The sequence below is a fragment of the Gymnogyps californianus genome, chromosome 2 (assembly GCF_018139145.2).
Source record: "Gymnogyps californianus isolate 813 chromosome 2, ASM1813914v2, whole genome shotgun sequence".
Classification (NCBI taxonomy): Eukaryota; Metazoa; Chordata; class Aves; order Accipitriformes; family Cathartidae; genus Gymnogyps; species Gymnogyps californianus.
In genome coordinates, this window is record NC_059472.1 from 111,459,372 (window position 1) to 111,481,847 (window position 22,476).

A 22,476-nucleotide genomic window follows, 5' to 3' on the forward strand; every position below is an offset into this window, starting at 1 on the left:
GCACTTGGCAATGTTTCTTCTGGTGCTAAGGGGCAGAGCAGAGTGGGTGGCATGTTGCAGGGACTCAATTTGCTCTTATTAATCAGCCTGGAGTCTTCCTGCCTGTCTCAGGCTGATGTATTAGGAAGTTCACTCCAGGTTTATTCCTGATGGACTTAGTGGTTATGGATGCACCACATCTCAGCAAAAAAACTTTCTTTGAGCCTCTGGATTCTGTGTAAGGCCAGAAAGAATATTTATAAGGAGCCTGATGATGGGCTGAAAATGTTCCTTCTCCTCGCCCCATTCTCCTTCCTTGCCATCCCAATGAGAAAAAAAAAAAAAGTCGCAATTCTGCATTGAGATTATCCCTCCATAAAATCATAGAATAGTTTGGGTTGGAAGGGACCTTTAAAGGTTATCTAGTCCAACCCCCCTGCAATGAGCAGGGACATCTTCAACTAGATCAGGTTGCTCAGAGCCCTGTCCAACCTGGCCTTGAATGTTTCCAGGGATGGGGCATCTACCACCTCTCCGGGCAACCTGTTCCAGTGTTTCACCACCTTCTTTGTAAAAAATTATCTCTAATTTTTTATCTCTAATCAAAAGTAGCTCTAATGAGCTCTAGGTGGGTGTAGAAATCTGGATGCGTGAAACCCATAGCAAGGCCTTGGTATTTATTACGAATACACATATGAGATTGTGCATAGGTAAAGAAAGTCTAGTTGTTTAACAAGGTGAAGATCGGGCTGCATCTCTGTATTTAATATTGAGAATACTTGCCTATACAAAATCTCCACTTGCCCTTTTTCTGTCAGAAGTCTTACAAAAATTAGATATTTGTATGCAAAATTCAACTAAAACAATTTTCTTCTGCCTCCTCTTTTGAAGCATAACACCTATGACCTTAGCAAGTTTTTATATTTTTTCCTCCTCCAACTTTTCTGGTTGCCAATGTAAATACATGCCATTATATTTAGAACATTTTGACATATTTTTCAGGTGCTGTGACAGGTATTTCTACAAATGCTTTAATGGAACAGTTGCATCTAAAATACCAACAAAAACCATGGACTGAAACTCTGAAACTTGTCCATTTTTGCATGGTAAGAATCACAGAGTAGGTGAGAGAAGGATATGTGGTGTAAGAGCAGGTTGCCAAGATGGTTCAAAAACTGTTTGACTTAAAAAAAAAACCAAACAAAAAACAACAAAACAAAAACCCCCAAAAACCTGGTGCCTATTATAGCCTGGCTCCTGATTTTTCTTATGACAGTGGATAAAAAAAGTTTCCTGCATTATTTTAACACTTTAGAGGTTGTTTCTTGTATTATTTTAACTCTTCAGGAGTTAGTGCTGATTGTCTAATACTTTAGGTTATTTTCAGTTCATTATCATTAGCATGTTCATAGTATGTAAGGACAATTTCTTGCCCATAGGACTGGGAGAAAAGACTGTTTTTCAGAAACTGGCCTGAAACCTGCTATCTAGACTCTCTCCTGCTGTGATATACCTTAAGTTGTTCCATGCTTCCCACCTTTCCAGTAGCTAATTACACTTAAGAATCATCTTTGTAAAAAGCAAGTTAGCACAACAGCTGTGAGCTTAGTATAGAAAGTCCCATTTGTTTCCATGCTTCTTTTTATTAACGTTTAACTAAAGCCTTACACTGAAAACAATGATGTCCTGAGTTTGAACATAGTGAAAACTTCTCAGCAGTGAATGTTCTTTGTGAATTGAAGTGTGAAGTATGAGAAGTTTTCAGACAAGAGCTAGAAGAGAAGCTGGGAGAATTTGCTTGCTACTTAAGTTAATATCTTCAGCTGGAACTTGCACCCTGAGTCTAACCAAGTACACCTGTGGCGCTTACTGATCTCTCCTTTTCACTCAGGCAGATTTCTCCTAAAATAAAAATCTAAGTATTTTCTTAGTTGATCTCTAGTATCACGGTGAAATTAGCTGACACAGCTTGTGTTCAGCTCAAAAGAAAAGGGAATGGAAAGCCGCTCTCTGCTCCAAAGGCCTCTGATACATAATTACTGCACAACAGGATCTTCACAAGAATCATAGGTCGCCTCTGTGTTTGACAAAAAGAAATAAGTAGTGTTTTGTTGTACTGGGCATCAGTGTTCTCTGTCTCGCATGCAGTGATATTCCTCTTTGGCTAGTAATTTAAGGACTCTTTCTCTGTCTCTTGTTTTCACAAATGTGCTAGGATAAGCCACTTCGACGGCCTGTCAGTAATGCTCCAGATGGTCCATTGCTCTCTTGCATGGAGAAGATACAGAGGACGTTAAATGGTAACAAGCTGTTAGATAACTCAAAGTGTATTTTTAAATATTCTATGGAAACTACCCATCCTTCTCTATCGGTGATGTTCTGCACAAAGGGGTCAAATGTACAAACACAGAGGTGGATATGACACAAGAGACTTGTGACTCATCTTTGGGCTAAGGCTTCAGGCTATAGCTATTCTCAAAGTCTGAGAATAAGCTCTACCCAGCACAGCACTCGTTAATCGTAGGGTAATAGTTGTCAGTAATAACAAGAAGTCATGCAAGAGATACTATTTTCTCATTACCTAAATCATACCCTTTAAAGCAGGGTAATACTGGTTCTACTTCTTGATCATTGCAGCCTAATTAAATAATATTTCTGTTTTTTGCAGCTAAATCTTTGTTTTCTGTGATGAACAGATTGGAATCTTTATCTAAACAAAAAGGGTAAGTTTGTTTATGAATAAATACAAATGAGCAAGCATGGCCTCAAGTCCAGTGAGGAATACCATCTGGATGGCTTGTCAACAATATTTGTTTCTAGCTCGATGTTCTAATGGAGTGTGTATTACTTGGAACGGGCACAACTGCCTATTTTGATTAGCCCTTTGTGGAGGAGGTCGTTGGGTGAAGAGAGGGCATGCATGCCTAGGTCCCAAAGCTACAGACTGAGGTAAATAGTTTTTAGCAAACCAACATGATAATGCAAAGAGCAGAGCACAAATATATTGCCTGGTTGGATAGTTTTCAGAAGCTGAGCCAAGGAAGAGTTATTTTTGAAGCATCCCTGGTGTCTCTTCCCACGACCAAGTAAACTATACTCATTTCCTTTCTTCATGTGACAGAATTTTTAGATATACAAGCCTTTTCTTTTTCTCTTTCCCCTCTCCTCAGGCTTAATGCTCATGTTAGCCCCAGTGGGACTGCCTGCTACATAACATCAAACATGTTTTATATAGAAGTTCAGCTGGAGGAGGATGGAAAGGTGATGGATGTAAAGTTGGCTCACCTTGGAGAAGCTCCTGTGGTAAAGTTAATTTTCACTGTCTCTCACCTCCCTGTAGTCTCCCACCTGGCCCCCAGCTGCCATGTCAGAAAGTCTTTGGCTTCCTTTTGGTCTTGTCACACCTGCCACCCTGTGCATGACACTAGCCACCTCTTTAGGCATCTGAATCTCTCACCTAAACTTACAACTCAGTTACAGATATTAAGTACTGTAGCGCTAAATACTAAAGTAAAACTGAGCTGACAAGAATTTTGTAGTACCCTGCATAAATATTTGTATTCTCATACTTCGATGTTATCAATATACAATAAATAACAGGGTCTTAAAATATTTTCCTACCCAGGTGTAGTGCAATATATATTCCCAATGGATGCTTCGGAGCTGTTACCAGAGATTCTGTTTTTCCTTCTGCCTTCCTTAGGAGTATGTGCATTCCTACTAATGGGGATGTTTTTCTTGCAAAATTTCTCATTAAAATATTGACAAAATATCACTCTGCAGTTCACATACCATGTTCTGCAGTTGTTCAGTGTTACAGACAATCCTTCAGATCAAAGATATAACAACAAGCTGTTGTGGGGGCGGGGAGCATAAACTCTGATTTTTATCAGTGAGTATCCAAATTGTTACATTAATTTGGAGTTAATTTAGTTCCTTTTTTTCAGTTGCAGTCAGCCCAGGAATTTCAAGTTGTTCTGTTTAACCAGCACAGAGCTGTTGATCAGTGAGTGCTGGACAATATTATTAGGATGGAAATGTATATCCAGAGAATATTAGCACAGTAACTGCCAATAAAAGAAAAACTGGCAAAGATGCAAATTTTTTTCTGGAAAGAATTTATCAACAAACTATTTCTGTTAATTTTATCCTCTTCCACAGAGCCTTTGTTCTTCTAATTATTATATTATGTTTTAACTATTGTAATGTTAGTCTGTTTTTTGTTGGTTGGGTTTTTTTTTTTTTAAGCTAACCATTCAGCTAATTAAAAGTAATGGGGAACAATCTTATCGTTACCAATGAAATGCTTTTAAGAGATTTTTCACAAAGGATGGTAAGAAACATGAAACTCCTCTCTCTTATTCCTGTAGATTTGTGATGACTTGTTGCAGCATCTAAGGTAAAGAATCATGTGCAGAGTCTCTTGTTGAATGGAAAGGAATTCCTGAGTCTTGTGTTTCTCTGAATGTTGTGGAGAAGTCAAGACTAGAATGGTTTCAGTGTAAGAACTGGAAAAAAAAAAAGAAAAAGGAAAAAAAGCAAGAATCAGGAAACAACAATATGAATCCAGAAAACAACAGAACATCTGACACCTTTCTGGACTTTATTTTATGTGGGAAGTTGGTTCCAGTGCTCCATATTGGAGGTTGTTGGTTGTTGTAACGGTTATTACCCGCTTCCAATTTGTAAATTCAAGGCTAAAACTGCAGCAAATATAATTTTGAAAAGATACTCCAGGCATTACTTATTTCTCAAGTCATTCCATTGAAAAAAGCTAAATTGCATCTGCTTCAATGGAGTGAGGGGAAAGAGTAATCCCCAATACATTGGCTGTAGTTGCCCGTTGAACACAGGCTTTGAATACTGGCATTTGTGTTGATTGCAAGAAATATAGAACTACTTGGACCCATAATTTTGGAAATCGACTGATGATGACAATTCAGAACTGGCAGATTTACAGATCCAAACCAGATATTACTTTTCCCCTTCTCGTTCCATCAAATACTAAATAGTCTTTGTGTTGTCCTTATGCAAATGTCTTAACTACATGTCCTTCAGGCTTCTGTCACAGCAATGAAAGCAAGGTGATATCATATGGCCTGTTTTTCTTTGCAAATGCATAGGAGGAGATGTTACTTTAATTTTCTCATGTAGCAGTAGGGCACTATTTTTTTTTTTTTTTTTTTTTTTTTTTAATTACCACATTTTGTTCTGTCTGAATAGTTGCTGTTCCAGGTCAGGCTACCACCTTAAAAGTCCTTTTAGAAGTTCTCCAGCCAATATGATCAAGGTTCCAGGTTTTACTAATAATGAGTATATTTAAGAAATTGGATACTTATTTAAATACCTTGGCAGAACAGTTGAAAGGGAAGGTAAAGAGAGAAAGAAGAATCATTGACCTTGCATGTTTCATCTCTCTTCTATGTGGACCTGTAATGCATCATCAGTTTTTCCAGCCCTCTCTTTCCTCAGAAATGAAGTTATATTAGCTTTATGGGTGTAAACATCTATGTCTTAAAGCTTTAACTCGCATTTTCCCAGGTTTTTGACTCCCAGTGATGTTAACTGCCAGCAGCGTGGCTCTGAGCAATAGCATAGAGTTACCATTGGCACTGTGGGTACTACTTGTCTGCCCTCCTGTTTTTGTTAGGATTTGGCACGAAGTGCAAGTATCCTTTCTGCACCTCTTGGTGTAGTATTTTATTTGGTCATAAGGCAGTTTGTTATGTGTGTAATGTTTCCTGTGAGTCTCGAAGTAACTATCAAATCATGACGAACCAGCCAGCTAATGTATAGGCTGGTGCTGTGTCTGTGCCTGTACCTGCACGCCTGCTTCCCTCCCTTTTCCCTGCTTCCCCACTAGTCCAGTTGGAAAGAGTCATGGAAGAGCTGAGTGACCTGTTTAGGTTTCTGTTTGGAAAGGATTTGTCCCAATGTGAAAGTCCAGGCAGGCTTATTTGGTCTCTCTGCTGATCCACATTGCAGCCACATCTGCACAGAAAAGGAAGGTATGTCTTCTTGAGTACAGCTCTCTGTGTGACTGCAGCACTAGAGAGTTTAGTAAGGCTTGTAAAATCCACTTAAAATCCACTTAAGCAGGTAAGTAAATACCTGGTGGGTTATTCCGAGCAGAGCTCCAGGCTATCACAGCTAGGCAGAATCTGCAGGAATTCTGGGTTTTGAGCAGTCTGAACCATACCTTCACAAACTTATGCAAGCCACTTGTCCCCTGTTCTTTTTTTGATTGATGTATCTATCAATTGTATTTAAGATCTGTCTCTCTCACAGGGTGCTGTGAAGTGCAATATTAATACAATCCTTGAGATTTAGATGAAAAGAACAACGTACAAGTGCATTGTATTACTGTTACTACATGACTAGCTTTATTGGAACATCAGGAAAAGTGCTTTGCAGCTGATGAGCTGTCAAATTTGTGTATCATCGTGCACATCTATTGCTTTCAGTAGTGCATATTTAAGCAGTGTCAGCTACAATTACATTGCTTTTTGCAACAAAGCCAAGGATTCACGTTTCCTGGTATCTTCTAAGAAAATTTAAAAGCAGTACTGCTACTTGCCAGATCTGATAAGGAGGGGGCCTACGTCACTCTGAAATGGTGCTTTTTCTAGCAAGTTAGATATAAAAGACTTATTACCCATCTCATTTAGTAGCATGATAGCAATTGTTTCTTTTTGGTAGGACGAAGAACTACGATGCCTTTGGAAAGATTCTAGAAGACCTGTCAAATCTGTATCAAATTCCAGGAAACAGGTTGCAACTAGTTTTTACTTGAAAAACTTTTAAAATCCATACCCTAGCTTTTGTTTACTTACGAAAATAATGATTTGTCTTCTCTCTCTCCCAGCGAAATGAAAGCTAAGGGATACCTTGCTTTGCAGGCCCTTGAAAAAGATCTTTATTCAATGTCTCTTCTAGACAGGTAACTTGAAGTCTACCTCTTTCTCCCTTTCCCTCCATCCCCACCCCTTCATTTCACTAAAAAGCAAGTTAACTGATCTAATTATAGAGCAGGATGTGGAAGGCTAATGAGTTTTCTCCCACTGGGAAGCTCGAAGCCTTTCTGCAGTTTGCCAACCCCAGGCATGCCAAACAAGACAATCTACTGAACTCCTGTGCTTTATCTAAGAGACTTGCTGGGAAACTGGTTGGTTGCAGAGCTTGGGTGTGTGTACATGTGACCACCCACTAGGAGCAAACAGTTCATCTGAAAGTCAGCAGTCATGTTTAGATCTCCCTGTGGCAGAAGTAAAATATATGTTTTGGGGTCCTGCTGTTTGGGTATCTCATTTTGTGCTCAGGTTTTAGATCAGTAGTGGATGCTGGCTTTCCTCCTATCCTTCCTTTTCTCATTTCTCCTTTCAAAGAGTAGGATTATAGCTAGATGGGGAACAGATTTTCCTAAACCCTCTGGTAATTGTACAATGATTTCCATTCTTTTCAGAAAACCAGAGTTGAGGGCAGTGCTTTCCTTCTGGATTTTTGAACCATCTTTTCTGATATCTTGCCTATTAAGTACTCTCAGCAAGCATGGCCTTCTGTAACTTGAAACACACTCTTGGCTTATTTTTGTACAGTGTTCCCTTATGAAGCATACTAACTCCATGAACAAATATACTATAACCTTGCTGATCACTGATATCTCAGTAAATATTATTTATGAGTTAAAAAGATTATTCGTCCCATCTATGATATAAGTTAATGCACTGCAGAGTTTTAATACACAGCTATGTATGGCTGTATGTATTCAGCTGTATGATCACACTTGAGATTAGAGATTGGTTCTGTTTGAGTTAGTTTATCCAGGTTATTTCCTCACTCTTTGCTCAACCTGCCACTCCAATATTTTTGTCCCCCTTCATTTCTGGTAAATAGCACATCAAATTGCAACACGAAACAGCTCAGATACAGGGTTGAAACTGGAAGCCCAAGTCCTAGGAGTAATGCATGAGTGGAATGATGGTGTTCTGGAAGCTGTCATAACAAATAGAGACACAATCTACTTCCAAGAAAGCATCGTCTCCCTTTGATTAAGGGTACAAATTATCCTTTACATTAGCCTAGCTAGCACTGCAACTCAGGAAACACTAATCAAGATGTGTTTTGAACTAGAACACAGGATGTAAACAGAGTTACTGAAGTACTTCATGGAAAAGTAGGACACCTGCTGCCAAGAACTGGAGGTGATTTTTTTTCTTTTCTTTCTTCATGGATTCCAAGAATTGTAATAAAAAACCCTACTGAGCTGATCTTTGTTTGCAGTAAAGAGCCTCCATTATAAATAAAACATGCTGTAGGGACTTACTGTGTCTATATGCTCAGATAGTGTACAGACATACAGAAGGAGAAAATACAAAGAGGCCAGGTGGTTTATCAGCTACTGCAACATTGACTTTGCAACAGCCTAAAAGCAAAGCCAGCAATATTCTGAGGTTATGTGGGAAACCACAGTTTGGGAGTAACCGTGAGATGACAGTGGTAGTAGCTGAGATAATACTCATGTTGCCTAAAAGGCAAATACAGTCAGTTGATAAGTTTTTTGGCTCATCTACACTGTCAGAAGTGAGTTTTAACCATTAATGTGTTATAGTTCATAAAAGTTCTGCTAATACATGCTACCGCTATCCTCTTGCACAGCTTGATGTGAGTGTCCCTTATTACAACTCTCCCTTCTATTTCAGACTAGTCACTGAAAGCTAGCAGTTCAGCTAGTATTTTTAAGGCTGAACAACAGGTCATTGCGCAAGAGAGAGAAACTTAATCTAATCTTTTCAAAGATGTCTGAAGACTTTATACACTGAGGGTTTAGCTGTTAAATGCTGACTAAGAAAATGCTGTGATTTGAACATACACTGTAATTAGAAATGTAGTCTTATGAGGAATCCCCTTCTGCCCATCTACACTGCTCTTGGTTTTTTTTCCCCTTTGTGTCAAGATGCCTAACATATTTCCTCTATTGACAGGTGTAGTAACCATTTTTTTTTTATTCCTCAGGAACTCCTATGAACATTGAATTTTACATTTCTCCCTATCAAGTTTTGGAAGCAGAACTAAACCCTGGTAAAGCTAGAAAAGCCAAAATAACTAATTTGATAACTTGTTCAGCACTACCTGTTTGATTAAGCAAAGTTCATTTAATGAAACTCAGAAATAAATCATTCTGCTAAACTAGAATTTTAAATCTTATGTGATGCACTTTAGCACAATTATAACATACATCAGGAGACTACTTTCCCATTTCTTGGCTGTTGACCCAAATTGAAATGAGAGTGATATCAAACAAAATAACTGCCTAGCCAGCATGAAAATGACTGGTGGTTGCTTGATCTGTTTCATGGCGTGTCCCAAAAGCAGCTATTGCTGCTACCACCATTGGGCAACTTTGGCGTTTTGGGTGTGGTCTGTGCAGGCTTCTCCTTGCTGCCCAAGCCATTGTGGCTGTCAGTTGGGCCTGACCTTTAAAAGACCTTACCTTTGCGTGTTTTGTATGCATAGGATTAATCTGCACTGACACGAAGAAAATAATGCAGTTCTTCTCTTTCTCCCTCAGGCTCCCAGGTATGTGGAACAAAAACAGTTGTAACTGTTGAAGGCACAGATACGTTCCACAAACTTCCTCTTTCTCCACTGCTTGTAGATTCTCAAGCTGGAAAGGACAGGTGAGGCTCTGGATACTTCTCAATACAGAAATGGATTTACAAGTCACTGACACTAACCTCAGCATAACTTACATTTAGCCTCTGCTAAAACAGGAAGCTCTGTTTTATTGATGGCATTATGCTCCATAGCTACACCCTCTATAACCTGTGGCTTTTACAGTTTTCCCAAATGGACTTTAAAGTTATTGTGTTCATATTTAACTGTGTCAACTGCATTGAACTATGGATTTATTCATAGATTTGAAGCCAGAAGGAGCCACTGAAATAATATTACTTAACTTCCTAGTATTCAACAAGCAACTCCTGCACAGTTTCAGAATAAATAAAGCACATATTGAGGGATATTACACCTTAACAGTACAAAATAGTTTGTCATCCCACCATGGATACTGACACCTCATCTCTCTCTACTTCAGTGCTAGGCTGGAGGGAAAGCCTGAAGTCATTCTCCAAAATAAATCACTATAGAACAATTTATAGCAAATATCCTTGTGCGCTGTTCCTCAGTTTCTGGTGGCTCACTTTTCCTTTCTGCCAGTCTTCACACTAACCTTGCTGTAAAAGGTTAAAGGCTATAGTTGCGTTTATAAAGCAAAACTTCTCTCAAGACAGAATAAATATGGAACGTAGTAAACTGCTAGGGACCTCATAGTGGCCTTGCACTAAAAGTCCTTGTTATGTCAATTTCTGTAACAAGCTTTCATTCTGACTTTTTTTTTTCCCCAGCAACCTTGCTTTTTTGCCACTGACTGATGAATTCAGCATCGATTTGCCAGCTTTTTTTGTGTTGAAGTTTCACCAGCCTATTCCTATGTCCTCATCCAGTATTGAAGAGATACAGAGGCTCACAGGCATGTTATAATTGTTTTTAAGACTAAATACTTCTGTGACTATGCATTGCTTATTTGCTTTTTATTCCCCTGTGTTAACGTTGTAAGAGGAAAAACTGGTTTCTGGGGCAGAACGTGTTCTGTTCTATCAGCCCAAGTGTAATATTTTAGCAACCAGTGCAAAACACAAAAGCTCTAAGAAAGATATGACAATTACAGGCAAAGCTGTTAAACACTCTACCTCAAATTCCCATTAGCAAAAAAGGGAATAAGAAAGGAGATTAATGTTTTTGTCTTTTCAAAACATTGGTCTTGTTTTTAATATTAGCTTTCATGTACAGTCATAACCTAAATTTATTTTATTATGCTAATAAAATAAATCACCTGGTTTCAGGGATTCAGATTACTGGCTTGAAACTAGCTTCTCTATATGAGCTGATTGTTCAGTCTACCCTTAAAGAAAAATGCAGTGAAGACTTGTCTACACATAAATCCTGTTTCTTTGTGGTGAGTATAGTGTGCATTTGACACACACTCTGCCCTTGTGCAAGATATATACTGAATTATATTTCCCCATAAGCAAGCAATGCAGACTTCCCAGAATCCCAACAGTGTTTAAATGCTCTTTAGGAAATAGTTCAAGTTATTTACGAAACAATATTAGACCCTTTCAAGTAAGTGAGCTCATCCTCATTAATGAAACACTGTGTGCATGGCTGCTGAAGTCATACTAATTTGTCTGTGTGTAACCCAAACATTTAGTCTAAAAATTGCTCAGAACTTGATCATTAATGCCTTAAAAAGAAGGAAACTTATTGGCTGGTGTGAAGAGCAAGTCCCAAGATGGTACTTACCTAGATTTTTGAAGGTCTTTATCATGCTGCATGTCACGCTGCATATCACGCTGTTTTAACAAAAAAGATTTCTTGATTAGATAACACTGAGAATACTGATTCCTTTTAAAGGCACTGGCAGGAAGAAAAGTGTAAAGTGTTGCAACAGTGATGTCAATTACTACCTAGAGCCATGGCTGTTTAACTGTAGATGGCTTCCCTTTTAATAACTGTTTTATTAAAAAATATTTAATCTAGGCTACATTAGATGTAGAGGAAAAGTTTTAGAATAGAAAATAGTGGCTAAGATGCTTTCTGCCAGACTTATGTACAGGGCAACTACAAGACAAGCTTCAAAGATCTAGGGTTTTTTGCTAGGAAACATTAATTTTGCAATTCATGGCAACAAAAGAAGAGGGCACATCTTTCTCTTCTACTAGCAGTGTTAGCAGAGCCCATTGCCTACACAGTTCTTGAACTTTGAGGTGGTGGTACAGAAGGTAGTAGTAAGTCTGCACCATGCTAAAATAAAGTTTAGCAAAGCTCTTCTCTATAAAATCCGTAAGACAGGATGAATTTTTCATTTCCATTAGATACACACAAAAGGCTCTGTAACTCTTCAGTAATTCCCTAAAATATTAGTACTTGCTGGGAGATTGTTTTGCTTCTGAGTTTAAAGATTTTATTTCTAGAAATAAATTGCTAAATTGAATTCTAACCTTGAAAGGAACGTAGGGGAAACCCTTTTGCTCCATGAACATGCAAGGAAAAGCTCTTTTATTCTGCTCTTCAGCTTTTCTTAATTTAGATCCTGCCAATTAACTGCCTTGCCCTGTTCTTAAGGTGACAGTTCCCATTTGGCATCCTGAAGTAGATAACACAATATCGCACTTCTAATTTTGTCATAGAATCACTGTCAATATGGACAGGTGGCAAATTTTTCTTACTATATCTCCTCTTCTCCTCTTCAAATGAATCATCGGGAGATATTCTAGCCAAACATGCTTCTCCAAAGAAAGCAGTAGTGATGGAGGGAGGAACAACGTATGATGCCCTGAAGAGATTTCAGGCAAAACTGCTATCCTATTTGTACAACTGTCAAGCAGCAGTACTATATTCTTCTGAGAGAAGATCTTGGTTGTTAACATTTCTATAGCCTACACGGCTCTTAAGAGTAGTTGGAAGAATTGGTGGAACTTGCACTCCTGACCACTTGGCTCTGGGTATATTTGCCAATTTGGATGCATTTGGGAGGGAGAGTGGCTCTCGTTTCGCTTCCTCTAAGGATTATATTTCTACTGAAACACAGAGAGACATGATGGACATGCTAGAAGTGTGTCTTCCAAAATTATTTTTGCTGTCAGATTGTGCAGTTGCCTGATAACATCAAGCTTTACTTTCTTGTTTTCAGTGCTTGAAATATCACCGTATTTGTTGTTCAGTCTCTTCCAGATTGCCCAAAGCACTGTTACTTCATAAACAAGGGCTCAGAAAAATCAGATTTAGCAGGAACCTTGGTCAGTAAAATCCCATTTAGCCATCCGAAGTGTGTGCCTGGTGTAATAGAGATTCTTCGACATCAAGTGGCATATAACAGTCTTATTAGCAGCTGTGTCTCTGAGAAGCATATAAATGAAGGTAAATCGTGTGGTTGGAAGTAATGGCAGAGTATTAGAGAGAAACTAGCTTCTAAGCTGGCTGTTAACACATTTACTGCTCCCTTGTCAAACCTGTCATTACTTGTGGAGTATTTTAAATGATGATAAATCCTTAATTCCAGTATTACGCTCTGTTGAATATTTTTTTTAAAAAAGCTCCTAGGCTTGACACTTCTGGAAGATAAACTAAGTTGCCAAAGTAATGAATAATTAGATTCTACTGTATCAGTATTTTTTAAATTCTGGCATGTGATTCAGCCAAAAAAAGTCCAGGTTCAATGGGTGGATATCACTAAATAGTAATTTTATTTCCAGATGATTCAGAACTGCTTTACTTTGAAGTGGTACCACACAAGAACACCAGCTTTTCTGTCTTTTTCCTTCATCCTGTGAAAGAGAATTTAGCCTGTGGTATGTGTGGAATAATTGATACTGTCCTCTTTATTGGGCTGACAAGGGACTTGATTCTATCTATGCTCTTGCACTATGCTTCTCGGTTACAAATACCTTCTAAGGGCTACTCTCAATGGTGTGCAACCCATGAAAAGCACAAAGTAGCACTAAAAAGTGTTCTGTATTCAGCATAAAACAGAAAGTAAATGCAAATATTCAAGTCCTATTCTGTCTCGGTCTGCAGTTAATTAATAAATTGTACCTTCTACTATTTCTGATTTAAGTATATTAGGAAAAAGCAAGTCTTATGCAAGAGCATTGCTGCGAGCCCCTTCCCATTGACTTCAGCCTTACCTCTCTTGAAGCATCACAATGAAAGGATGGTTTTCAATGTTTATAAAAATGTTTACTTTGAAATACTTATATTCTGTTCTTTCTTAGTGATAATTGATGTTATAACCTCCAGAGAAGTCCAATGTCACCTTCATTTAAATCCTCAAGATCCAACTCTAAATTCTAGTGATGACTTTATAGCAAGAGCTGTGAAGCGGTAAGTACTTTTATTTCATAACAGTTGGAATGAAGCTCATATGTCCATTTAATGGAATTATCATGTGCGTTCACAATGCCATAAACTCAGCAACCAGAAAACATCACTCTAGTAAGTTTTAGTAAGTTTAATAAGTTTAGTAAGTTATAATAGTGAGAATAAGTTACTTTAGTGTCTTAAGTACCTCTTTCAGAAAGTGCTTCTTTCTACTAGAAAGCATGTGGGGCAGGGAAACACTTTTGAATGAAGAGAGTTTTACCTTTTATAAAGATGCTTTTTTCCTTTGTAAACATGCTTTTCTGAAGACTCTAGCTGATGACTCTCATGACTGGTATAACTTAGAATAGCATAGAAAGGACTTTTTCCACATCTACCTAATACCAATCAATACTTCTTTTCAGAAAGTGAGGTGTATATGGCATGTCTACAACACTGTCTCTGGCTTGGTTTCTGAAACAAATTCCAAGAGAGGCAAGTTGCTGTGATATATGAACATACACTAGAGAAAAGACTGAGAGCACTAATTAATTTGGCATAAGCTAGTATACAACTATTATCTATTTGATGACAGCAAGATCAATGCAGGCTGGATTTTGAACCTGTTTAATTAGCCTGCCCTGTCTTAAGTCACAGGATACTAGATACTATTCCTGGAACCAGGTAACTCTATTGTTAAAGTGGAAAAAAACTTCTCTAGTATAGATAGTGTTTTAGAGAAGATATGCTCTGTACCTGTCTTATACAAAACATGAAAGTTACAATTATAAAACTTAGCAAGAATGAATATATTTCAATATTATTAGTTTAGCTTTTCATTAAAAGCACCCTTATGACTTTTTTTTTTTTTTTGACCAAACCCTCCCACTCTTTCTTATCAAAGCTTCTTTGCACTGCTAAACTCAAAGATCCAGCACTTGATTTCATTGTGTCAACATATGTTTCTGGTATAGCACAGGTAGTTATACTGTAGTTACAATGTAACGCCTATTAGGTCGTACAAGGCAAAAAGATGCAAGGAGGTAGGTGCTGGTTTTCACCACATGTATCATTCAGGTGTCAGCCACAGCTTAAAAAAAGAAGTATGCTGAAGAATAGATGAAGTCTGTAGTAGTGACTAATGTTTCATTTCCTCCTTCAGTTGCATGTCAGTCCCAGTTGTCATGAGAGCTATTTTCAGGAATGCTGCCAAGGTGAAAGCTGATAGTGAAACACAAGACATGGAAGCAGACAAGAAACATAAACCTGAACCACCATGCGAGCAAAGTACGGATTCTAATAGTCTTGAAGAAAGTCTTTCTGTGGCTGGTCAGCAAGATTTGGTAGTGACAGATAAGCCAAGTATTACAGACAGCCCAAAAGAAAATCTTTCCACAGCCAAACTGGAAACTCTGGGTGATAACATGGAAAAAAATAACCCCACAGTAAGCACAGAAACTTTGTGCAGAGTGGAGGAAAGTAATTCCACAGCTAGTACAGAAGCTGTTATGATAGATAAGTAAAACACACAATCTATTGTTTGATAATCAAACAAGAAAGAAATATTTTCCCTGGTGTAGATTGCTTTTGCAGAAGTAGTTGGCGAGAACTTGGCAAGCTCACTGTCTACGTAGTAATTTGTGAATGGAGTTTCCTTTTTGCACACTATTAAATACGTAGAAGTAGTACTCTTGAATTTGCATTTTTAAACTTCCAAATTTGGAAAGTCTAACGCTGCTCTAGTAACCTTTATTTTTGTCTGCACCGTATTCTACCACAGTATGGAAGAAATTTCTGTCTAACATACATGATACAGGCTATAACATAACACATGCATTTGTAGAAAAGTAATGTTTATCCATGTCAGCATTAAATAAATGGAGAAAAAGTTGTTTGAACAGTTTTGTACATACGTAATAAATGCAGACAGTCCTATTTGTCCACTATTTCAGAAACAGGTTCAATAAGAGACTCTTAATTGCAGTTCTGTGTTCCCCTAATGCAGAAGCGGTACTGAATGGCAGCCAAACTTACAGTCTACCAACTCTGTGGCAGGATAATAGAGTCTTTAGTAAGAAAGTTGTAAACTCAGTCTCTGAAAATCAAGTAATTTTTACCTTAGCTTTTTTCTGGCCTCAAAGTATAAAACTGTTTTGTGATTTAAATTTTTTTTTAAATATAGTTAAGTCAACTGTTCAAAATTTCAGTTTGTCTCTGTCTAGACCTGCTTTGTCTCAGACATGAAGGAAAGTTACAAGCAAATTAAAACAAGTAAACTCCTAACTTACTGTAAATCAGTTTAATTAGTGTAAAACAGAGAGAGGCATTCACAAAGAAAAGACTTCCTGACCAGAGCAATTTGCAGCTACAGTTAAGCTAAGCAACAGGAAAAGGAGTCAAATATAGAATGTTGGCACAGAAATAAAAAGTTGTCGGAAATATGCATGTGCGGCTGACAACATGTTTCTAAGAGAAGGTGAATAAGCCTGGCTTCCTTGAAGAGTTTGGGAAAAACACTATGGGAATGAGGGAAAGAGTTCAGGCTAGAGGGACTGGCAAAATAAATACAAAAATAACACAAGGAAGCTCATTAGACTGGAAACACGTTCAGTGTGGTCTAACAGGGTAAGAGTAGATGGTCTAACAGTAAAACAATGGAATTGTCAGTAATTCTGCATTTGAAGAGAATGGTGTGTTTTCAGCAAAAGTGAAATAAACAGAACTGTATGAGGAGAAAAAAATAGCTTTTAACTGTGAAAGTGCACTGCATAGTGATTACAAAAGTTAAGATGAAGAATTTGACAAGAGGTGAAAAATTTCTATATTTTATATAGTGACTACAGAGAGTCACAGCGCTCTAGAAATCAGCAGCAAATCCTGTTCTGTTTTGCGCAGAGTTAGCATATCATCAACAGAAGCTTATTCTGCAAGAATAGCTTGTCCATAGCACTGGACACTTATTTTTTAGATATTAGAGGAGACCTACTTAGAGAGGCTATTTAAGGGACCTGCTCCATTTCCAAGCTGCTGCCAAAAGAGAAAGTGAGGGTGAAATGATAGCTTCTGACACAGAACAGAAACATGTTTAGTAAATCTTTGTAGAGCTTTACAAGTCACTTCCCTTTTCTGTGAAAGTTATGTTTAAGATTGAAAACAAGGGTTTTTTTTTGCCAGGAGCCAAAGCAGGGTGAAGATTTACAGGAATTACCTCCACTGGGAAGTATCAAAATCAGATTTCCCTAAAACGAAGTGATGCATCAGCCTGTACATGGTCCACAAACTGAGAATCAAATCCAGTTGAGATAATTTTAAATACCATGAGACAGAAAAACTAATGTTCCAGTTGCTGGACATGATGGAGTATATCCAATGATAAGCCCAGTTGCTCTACTAGCCAAATAGTCTGCTTTTTAACCCAAGCAAGGGTTGACCTTTCAGGATCTGTGCAGAGTTTTGCTGTGCTGCACTCAGACTGCAAGGAACCAACCTCACCATTATTTCTACAAATGTTTTCACCAGAGCTGCCAACATCTTCGTGTTTTCCAGCTTTAACTTCATTGTACTCTGTCCCAGCTGGAGCTGTGTGATTAAGGTCCATGTCCTGAACAGAATCTAAAACGTGTCCAAGATGTGGCTGTTGTTCAACAGAATTCAGATACTTAAGCACATCATCTTCATGCTTTCCAACCACATCAAGAAGATTATTTATCTTACTTAAAGCAGAATCATGTCCATTAAAATGACACCAGGATAAGAGAGCACTGAAAAGTGAAGAACAAAAAAAAAAAAAAAAAAAAAAAGTGATTACATGTACCCACACAGACCTCCAGTTGTTGAAGGGAGACAGCAATGTGACAAGATATCTATACTGTATATATGTTTCATTCACATTTTCTGGGAAATTCAAGCAGCAGAACTGAATATTAAGCTTAAAGATGTAGATTCAGATAATTTTGGAAGAGCAACTGAAGGATGATTTTTAAGAATGATCACTCTACACCCAGGTAGGCAATTCCTTGTATTCAAGACCTGAGAATTCTCAGGTTGCTTACTTTGGACAGATTTACAATGCACTTTGTCTTAATTAAAAACAAAACAAAACACCAAAAACCCAAAAAACCCTGCATGCAGCTCCCTCTGTATACACCCCCCGCATGCACAAGACCTTAAGGAGTTTGTAACCTACTTCAGGGTTCCTCTGAACTGGCCACATGTAACCATCAGCTCAGCACCATGTCTGTAACCTTGATTAAAGCCTTCCTGGAGTGCAAGTTCTTTCCCAGCCTCAATTCCATCCCTATAGCCTTCCTATAATAAGAGTAGTGAAAGAGGTTGTTCACAAGATGAAAAATTTGACCTATGACAATTTCATAACAATAAAAAAAGTTTAAACAAGTATTCAGTCTCTTAAATTACAGCTTCTAGATTTGAACATCCCTCCCAGCTACACCCCAACTGCCAAACCAAAACATGCTTTTTGCAGTGCATTATGATTTACTGATCTGCGAGATCCAGTTCTTTTCCAAAAGGATCCCCAGGTCAGAAAATAAAGAAAACATCAAAAAATAAGACAAATCTGCAGGAAAGCATGCTTGGTTTTATGACGACAAACTCTTCTATGAAAACTTTCTTAAAGAATACCACATATAGATTTCTAGACATCTAAAAATACATAGGCTGCAAAGCCTCCCCTTTAGCAGAGGTACTCTCCTGTCTGTAATCCATCCACCTGTTTTCACAAAACTAATTATTGAGCCTTGCTTCTCTATTTGCCAGATCTCACTCAATTCAAGAGTTATACCAGAAAAAAAGATAGTGATGGAGTGAGTCACATATAAATACACATAACACTGTGATTGCCTTCTGTAAGAAACAGCTAATGATTGTAATGCAAATTAATTTCTTTATATTCTAATCACATTACCATATAACGTAGAATAATTCTTAACTTTTTTTCACACCAAAATTGCAAGTTGTAACACTGAAAACTTCTATTCGCTCATGAGAGAGGAAAACTTGTGGCCTTGCTGGAGAACTAGCCAGGAAAAAGAATGTTTATTTCGCCCAACATACAGCTCTAACCTCAATAACATTTTATGATTTTGTAGTATCTACTCATAAAATACCAGAGGGATTTGTGTAGGAACACTAAACAGCCCCTTAAGAAAACCAGTCTTTTCAAGGGACCCAGATGCAGGAAGCTTTTCCTTGGAGAAAAATACAACAGCTCTGTTGTAATACCCTCCCTCATCAACAGCCTACACAACAGCTTCCATTCATGTTCTTCAGCCAAATGCTGTTCAGTCGTGAGCAGACAAGCCCTACTGGCCCCACTCTGAATGATAATGTATCTGTTGAAGTAACCTGGGTTTATGTACTTGTTTTGTTCTCTGTAGAATTCCAGGGAGGGAAGGGCTGCGGAAACCAGCTTTCATAAAATATATTTTTCACTAGGAGAATAAATAAGCCAAAGAACTACCCAGACCGCAACGTCCAATTGTGGTTCCACATGGAGTCACACAACTTAAATCTGACTGATGAATAACTCTACTTAAACCCCCAAACATCTCATATTTCTTTATTAGCACTATTTAGCTGTGTTGCCCTATATCTACTAGTGGTATACCTACAAGTATGAAGCAAACAGCTTGCATCAGAATTTAGCACTGCCTTTTACAAATGCACATGGTTGTACAGAGGGAGCCAATGTCTTGGTAAAACAGTACTTTGCTCTGATGACTACTAGGATAGAGTTTCTGTAAATCCCTGCTAAGTTTTCCTGACATTCAGAAGAAACTATACCACAATAACTTTTAAGCAGCCACTCTTAGTTTTCCACTTTAAATCAGCCATATGTATATCAAGGTATGTATCAGTAAATCTAAAATGGTTAAAAAGACTATTAAATAATTGTTATAGAAATACCTTCAATCTTTTTTTCATGGTGCTGTTCCATTCTTTCTGTAGTAGATACATCTCATCTGCATCTTCATCAAATATATCCTCACTGGATTGGCTGACTGCAACTTGTACCCAGGACATAACAGCAGTGATGACTATGACCTCTGCTTCTGTGGTAAAAAAAAATACTGAGAAACTCTCAAAAGTCCCTCTGGCTAAGTGTCAGATTAGAAATATAGGCAAAAAAATGGGAGTTCTGAAGAGAATTCATGTCAGGAGCTCATTATTCAACCTGTACATTTGTTTCCACATGGAAAATGGATGCTGTTTACCATCAAGGTGCATCTGTCAAGAGAAGACAGCCAGGTCATGACCGGTAAAGCAACTTCTGTAATTTATGAGGACAACTTAAGACAGCAGTTTCTTCCCTTCTTATGGCAGTGACACGCATATGCACATCAAATTAGCATTTCTAAGTGTTGCTAGTACATGAACAGCAGGAAGAAACAACTTCATGACTTGATTCTGATAGCAGCTGACAAACAGCCCCATATAGCTTCCATGCAGTGCATTAAGTTTACACATAGGTAATTGCCTGCAGAGTTAATAACTGGCAAGGCCTTTCACCTTTGATTTTCAGTTTTCTGGTTATGCCAAATACTTAACCATCTTATAAATCTTGAGCAGAAATACTCCTTTATATTTTGAATAAAGAATTAGCTATTTCTACTGCAGAGGGAAGAAGACAGAAATAGATTATTACATCTTTTCCACTGTAAGAAAACCTTAAGAGGCCACTCACAACTAATTCATTGCATCGGTGGAAATTCTTACAACCCACAAGCGCTGTTTCTTGCAGAGGCACCGACGGCTCTCAGGGAACCGAGGGCCGTAAGCGCCATCCCGCGCTCGGCCACGCTGCTTTTCCTGAGACACAACTGGCCGGAGTCTCGCAGTCTGCAGGCTCCCTCCCTGCGGCGGGCCAGAGGTGCGTCCCCACACCCTGACCAAACCTCGCCCGAGCCCACAGGCCCCCCGCCGCGGCACCGGCCAAGCCCCCACCCACCATTTCACGGCCGGCCGCTCAGCCCGGCAGGCGCCCAGCTCCCCACAAGCAGCCGCGCTGCGGGGAGCCTTCCTTCTCCCACACCTGGCGGCATGCGCAGCCTCCCCTCCCCTCCCCTCGCCTCGCCTCTCCCGGCTGCTCGCTCAGACCCCGCCGCCAACCCGGCCCCGCTCCCCGGCCCCTCACCACAGCCACCGCGCCACCGCGCTCCGCCGCTCGCTGGGCGCCGCCATCTTGACTGAGGGCAAACTGGCTTCACTGCCGTCGGAAGCAGTAGGGGAGCGGCAGCCATGTTGGCCGAGGGCAAGCTCCGCGGAGGCCGCAGGTAAACAGCCGCCATCTTAACCGGCAGCCCTGTGGCTTCAAAGCCCATCTGAGACGCTGGTGGCGGGCGGCCATCTTGAGTGCGGGCGCAGCCTCGCATCCGTCTCAAGGAGGCGGGGCGGGGTGGCCGGGCTGCTGGGCCCTCCTGCCCGCCGAGCGGGTGCGAGTCGCTGGAGGAGGCCGGGCGCTGGCGGGGGAAGGAGCGGTTACTGTGATGCCCTCTCCCGGCTTGCCGGAGCGAGGGTCGTGTGGCTGCCCCAGGCATTCCACAGTGCCCTCAGGCCAGCCCCGGGGGAAGAGTGTTCCCCGGGGCACGGAGGTTTCGTCCTCTTTTCAGTCATAAATTGTGGAATTAAAAAAAAAAAAATCTGCCTTGTTGGCTTCTGAATCCTCAGGGTCCTTGTGTGTCACGCGTGCCCTTAAACTGTCCTCTACAAGATTTAGGCATTACAATAATAAATCCTTTTTAATATGAAAGGTGCCAGCAGGAGTCAAGTGTTTCATTGCTTGCTTCTCTTAGAGAAAACAGTAATATCTTTTTGACATAAATACAACAGAATAATGTGTTTTTCTCGGTGCATGCTGCATTTGGCTTATGAGCATAAGTTTAAAGTTGGTTAATCTTCATAATCATACTATACATCAACCTTGAATTCAAGTTGTATGTTTCTCCAAATTGCCAACTCCTGTTACAGTAAATGCACTCATGTACTGAGTGCTTCTGCGGGTCGCTGAGAGGGAGCACATTTGCTCCTTGCCTGGAGAGGTTGATTTCCCATTTACCGGGCTGGCCATGGTACCACACTCACCCCCCAGTGACTGCCAGGTGTCCCACATCCTGTCCCATGGATGGCTGGTGAGATTCATTACAGCAGGGCTAGGGACACTGCCGCGGATGACAGCAGAGTCTGTCCTCGCGCTGCAGGTACTGAGAGATGAACGATCGCGTGCTGCGACTCACACAGCCACAGCACTCTCACTCCCCTTGTCCCTTTTGTTTTGCAGAGACAGCCTGTCCCTCCTGCTCGTGGCCCTTCTCGGACACTCGCTGGTGATTGCATGCTGAGGTATGAGTGGCCAAGTAACCCAAATCTGTCTAGAAACTGGTGCATCAGGGGATGAAATGACACTGGTGCCTCTGGATGAGCAGAACTGTGCGTATCTGTTCCTCATCAGTTACTCTGCATGTCCATGACTGCTGATTTCCTAGCCCAGTTCTATCACTTCCACCTCCCGTCTGGTAGAGGCTTATTTAGCTAGCTCTGCCATTTTTCTAAACAGGCAACAAT

At 39.6% G+C, this 22,476-nt stretch overlaps 2 protein-coding genes across 3 annotated transcripts; one reads left to right on the forward strand and one right to left on the reverse strand.

The window, feature by feature from the left end:
- The first annotated feature begins 1,058 nt into the window (after nt 1–1,058).
- LOC127012673 (mediator of RNA polymerase II transcription subunit 1-like) lies at nt 1,059–10,518 on the forward strand. Its single transcript, XM_050890906.1, has 11 exons — nt 1,059–1,085; nt 2,195–2,279; nt 2,648–2,702; nt 3,150–3,282; nt 4,350–4,378; nt 6,679–6,750; nt 6,845–6,919; nt 8,110–8,180; nt 8,992–9,057; nt 9,548–9,656; nt 10,383–10,518. The coding sequence occupies exons 1-11, from the start codon at nt 1,083–1,085 to the stop codon at nt 10,516–10,518; spliced, it is 834 nt and encodes a 277-aa protein (XP_050746863.1). The 5' UTR covers nt 1,059–1,082.
- Nucleotides 10,519–13,846: 3,328 nt separating this feature from the next.
- Nucleotides 13,847–20,116, reverse strand: YAE1 (YAE1 maturation factor of ABCE1). Of its 2 annotated transcripts, XM_050892327.1 has the most exons (4): nt 19,822–20,116; nt 18,083–18,204; nt 17,389–17,657; nt 13,847–15,102 (listed from the first exon to the last, which is right to left on the reverse strand). In XM_050892327.1, exons 1-4 carry the CDS (start codon nt 19,936–19,938, stop codon nt 15,035–15,037), a joined length of 576 nt encoding a protein of 191 aa, XP_050748284.1. In that variant the 5' UTR covers nt 19,939–20,116; the 3' UTR covers nt 13,847–15,034. The 2 variants fall into 2 exon arrangements, with proteins under 2 accessions (XP_050748284.1, XP_050748283.1); XM_050892326.1 differs by having other exon boundaries at nt 15,034–17,657.
- Between the last annotated feature and the right edge of the window lie 2,360 nt (nt 20,117–22,476).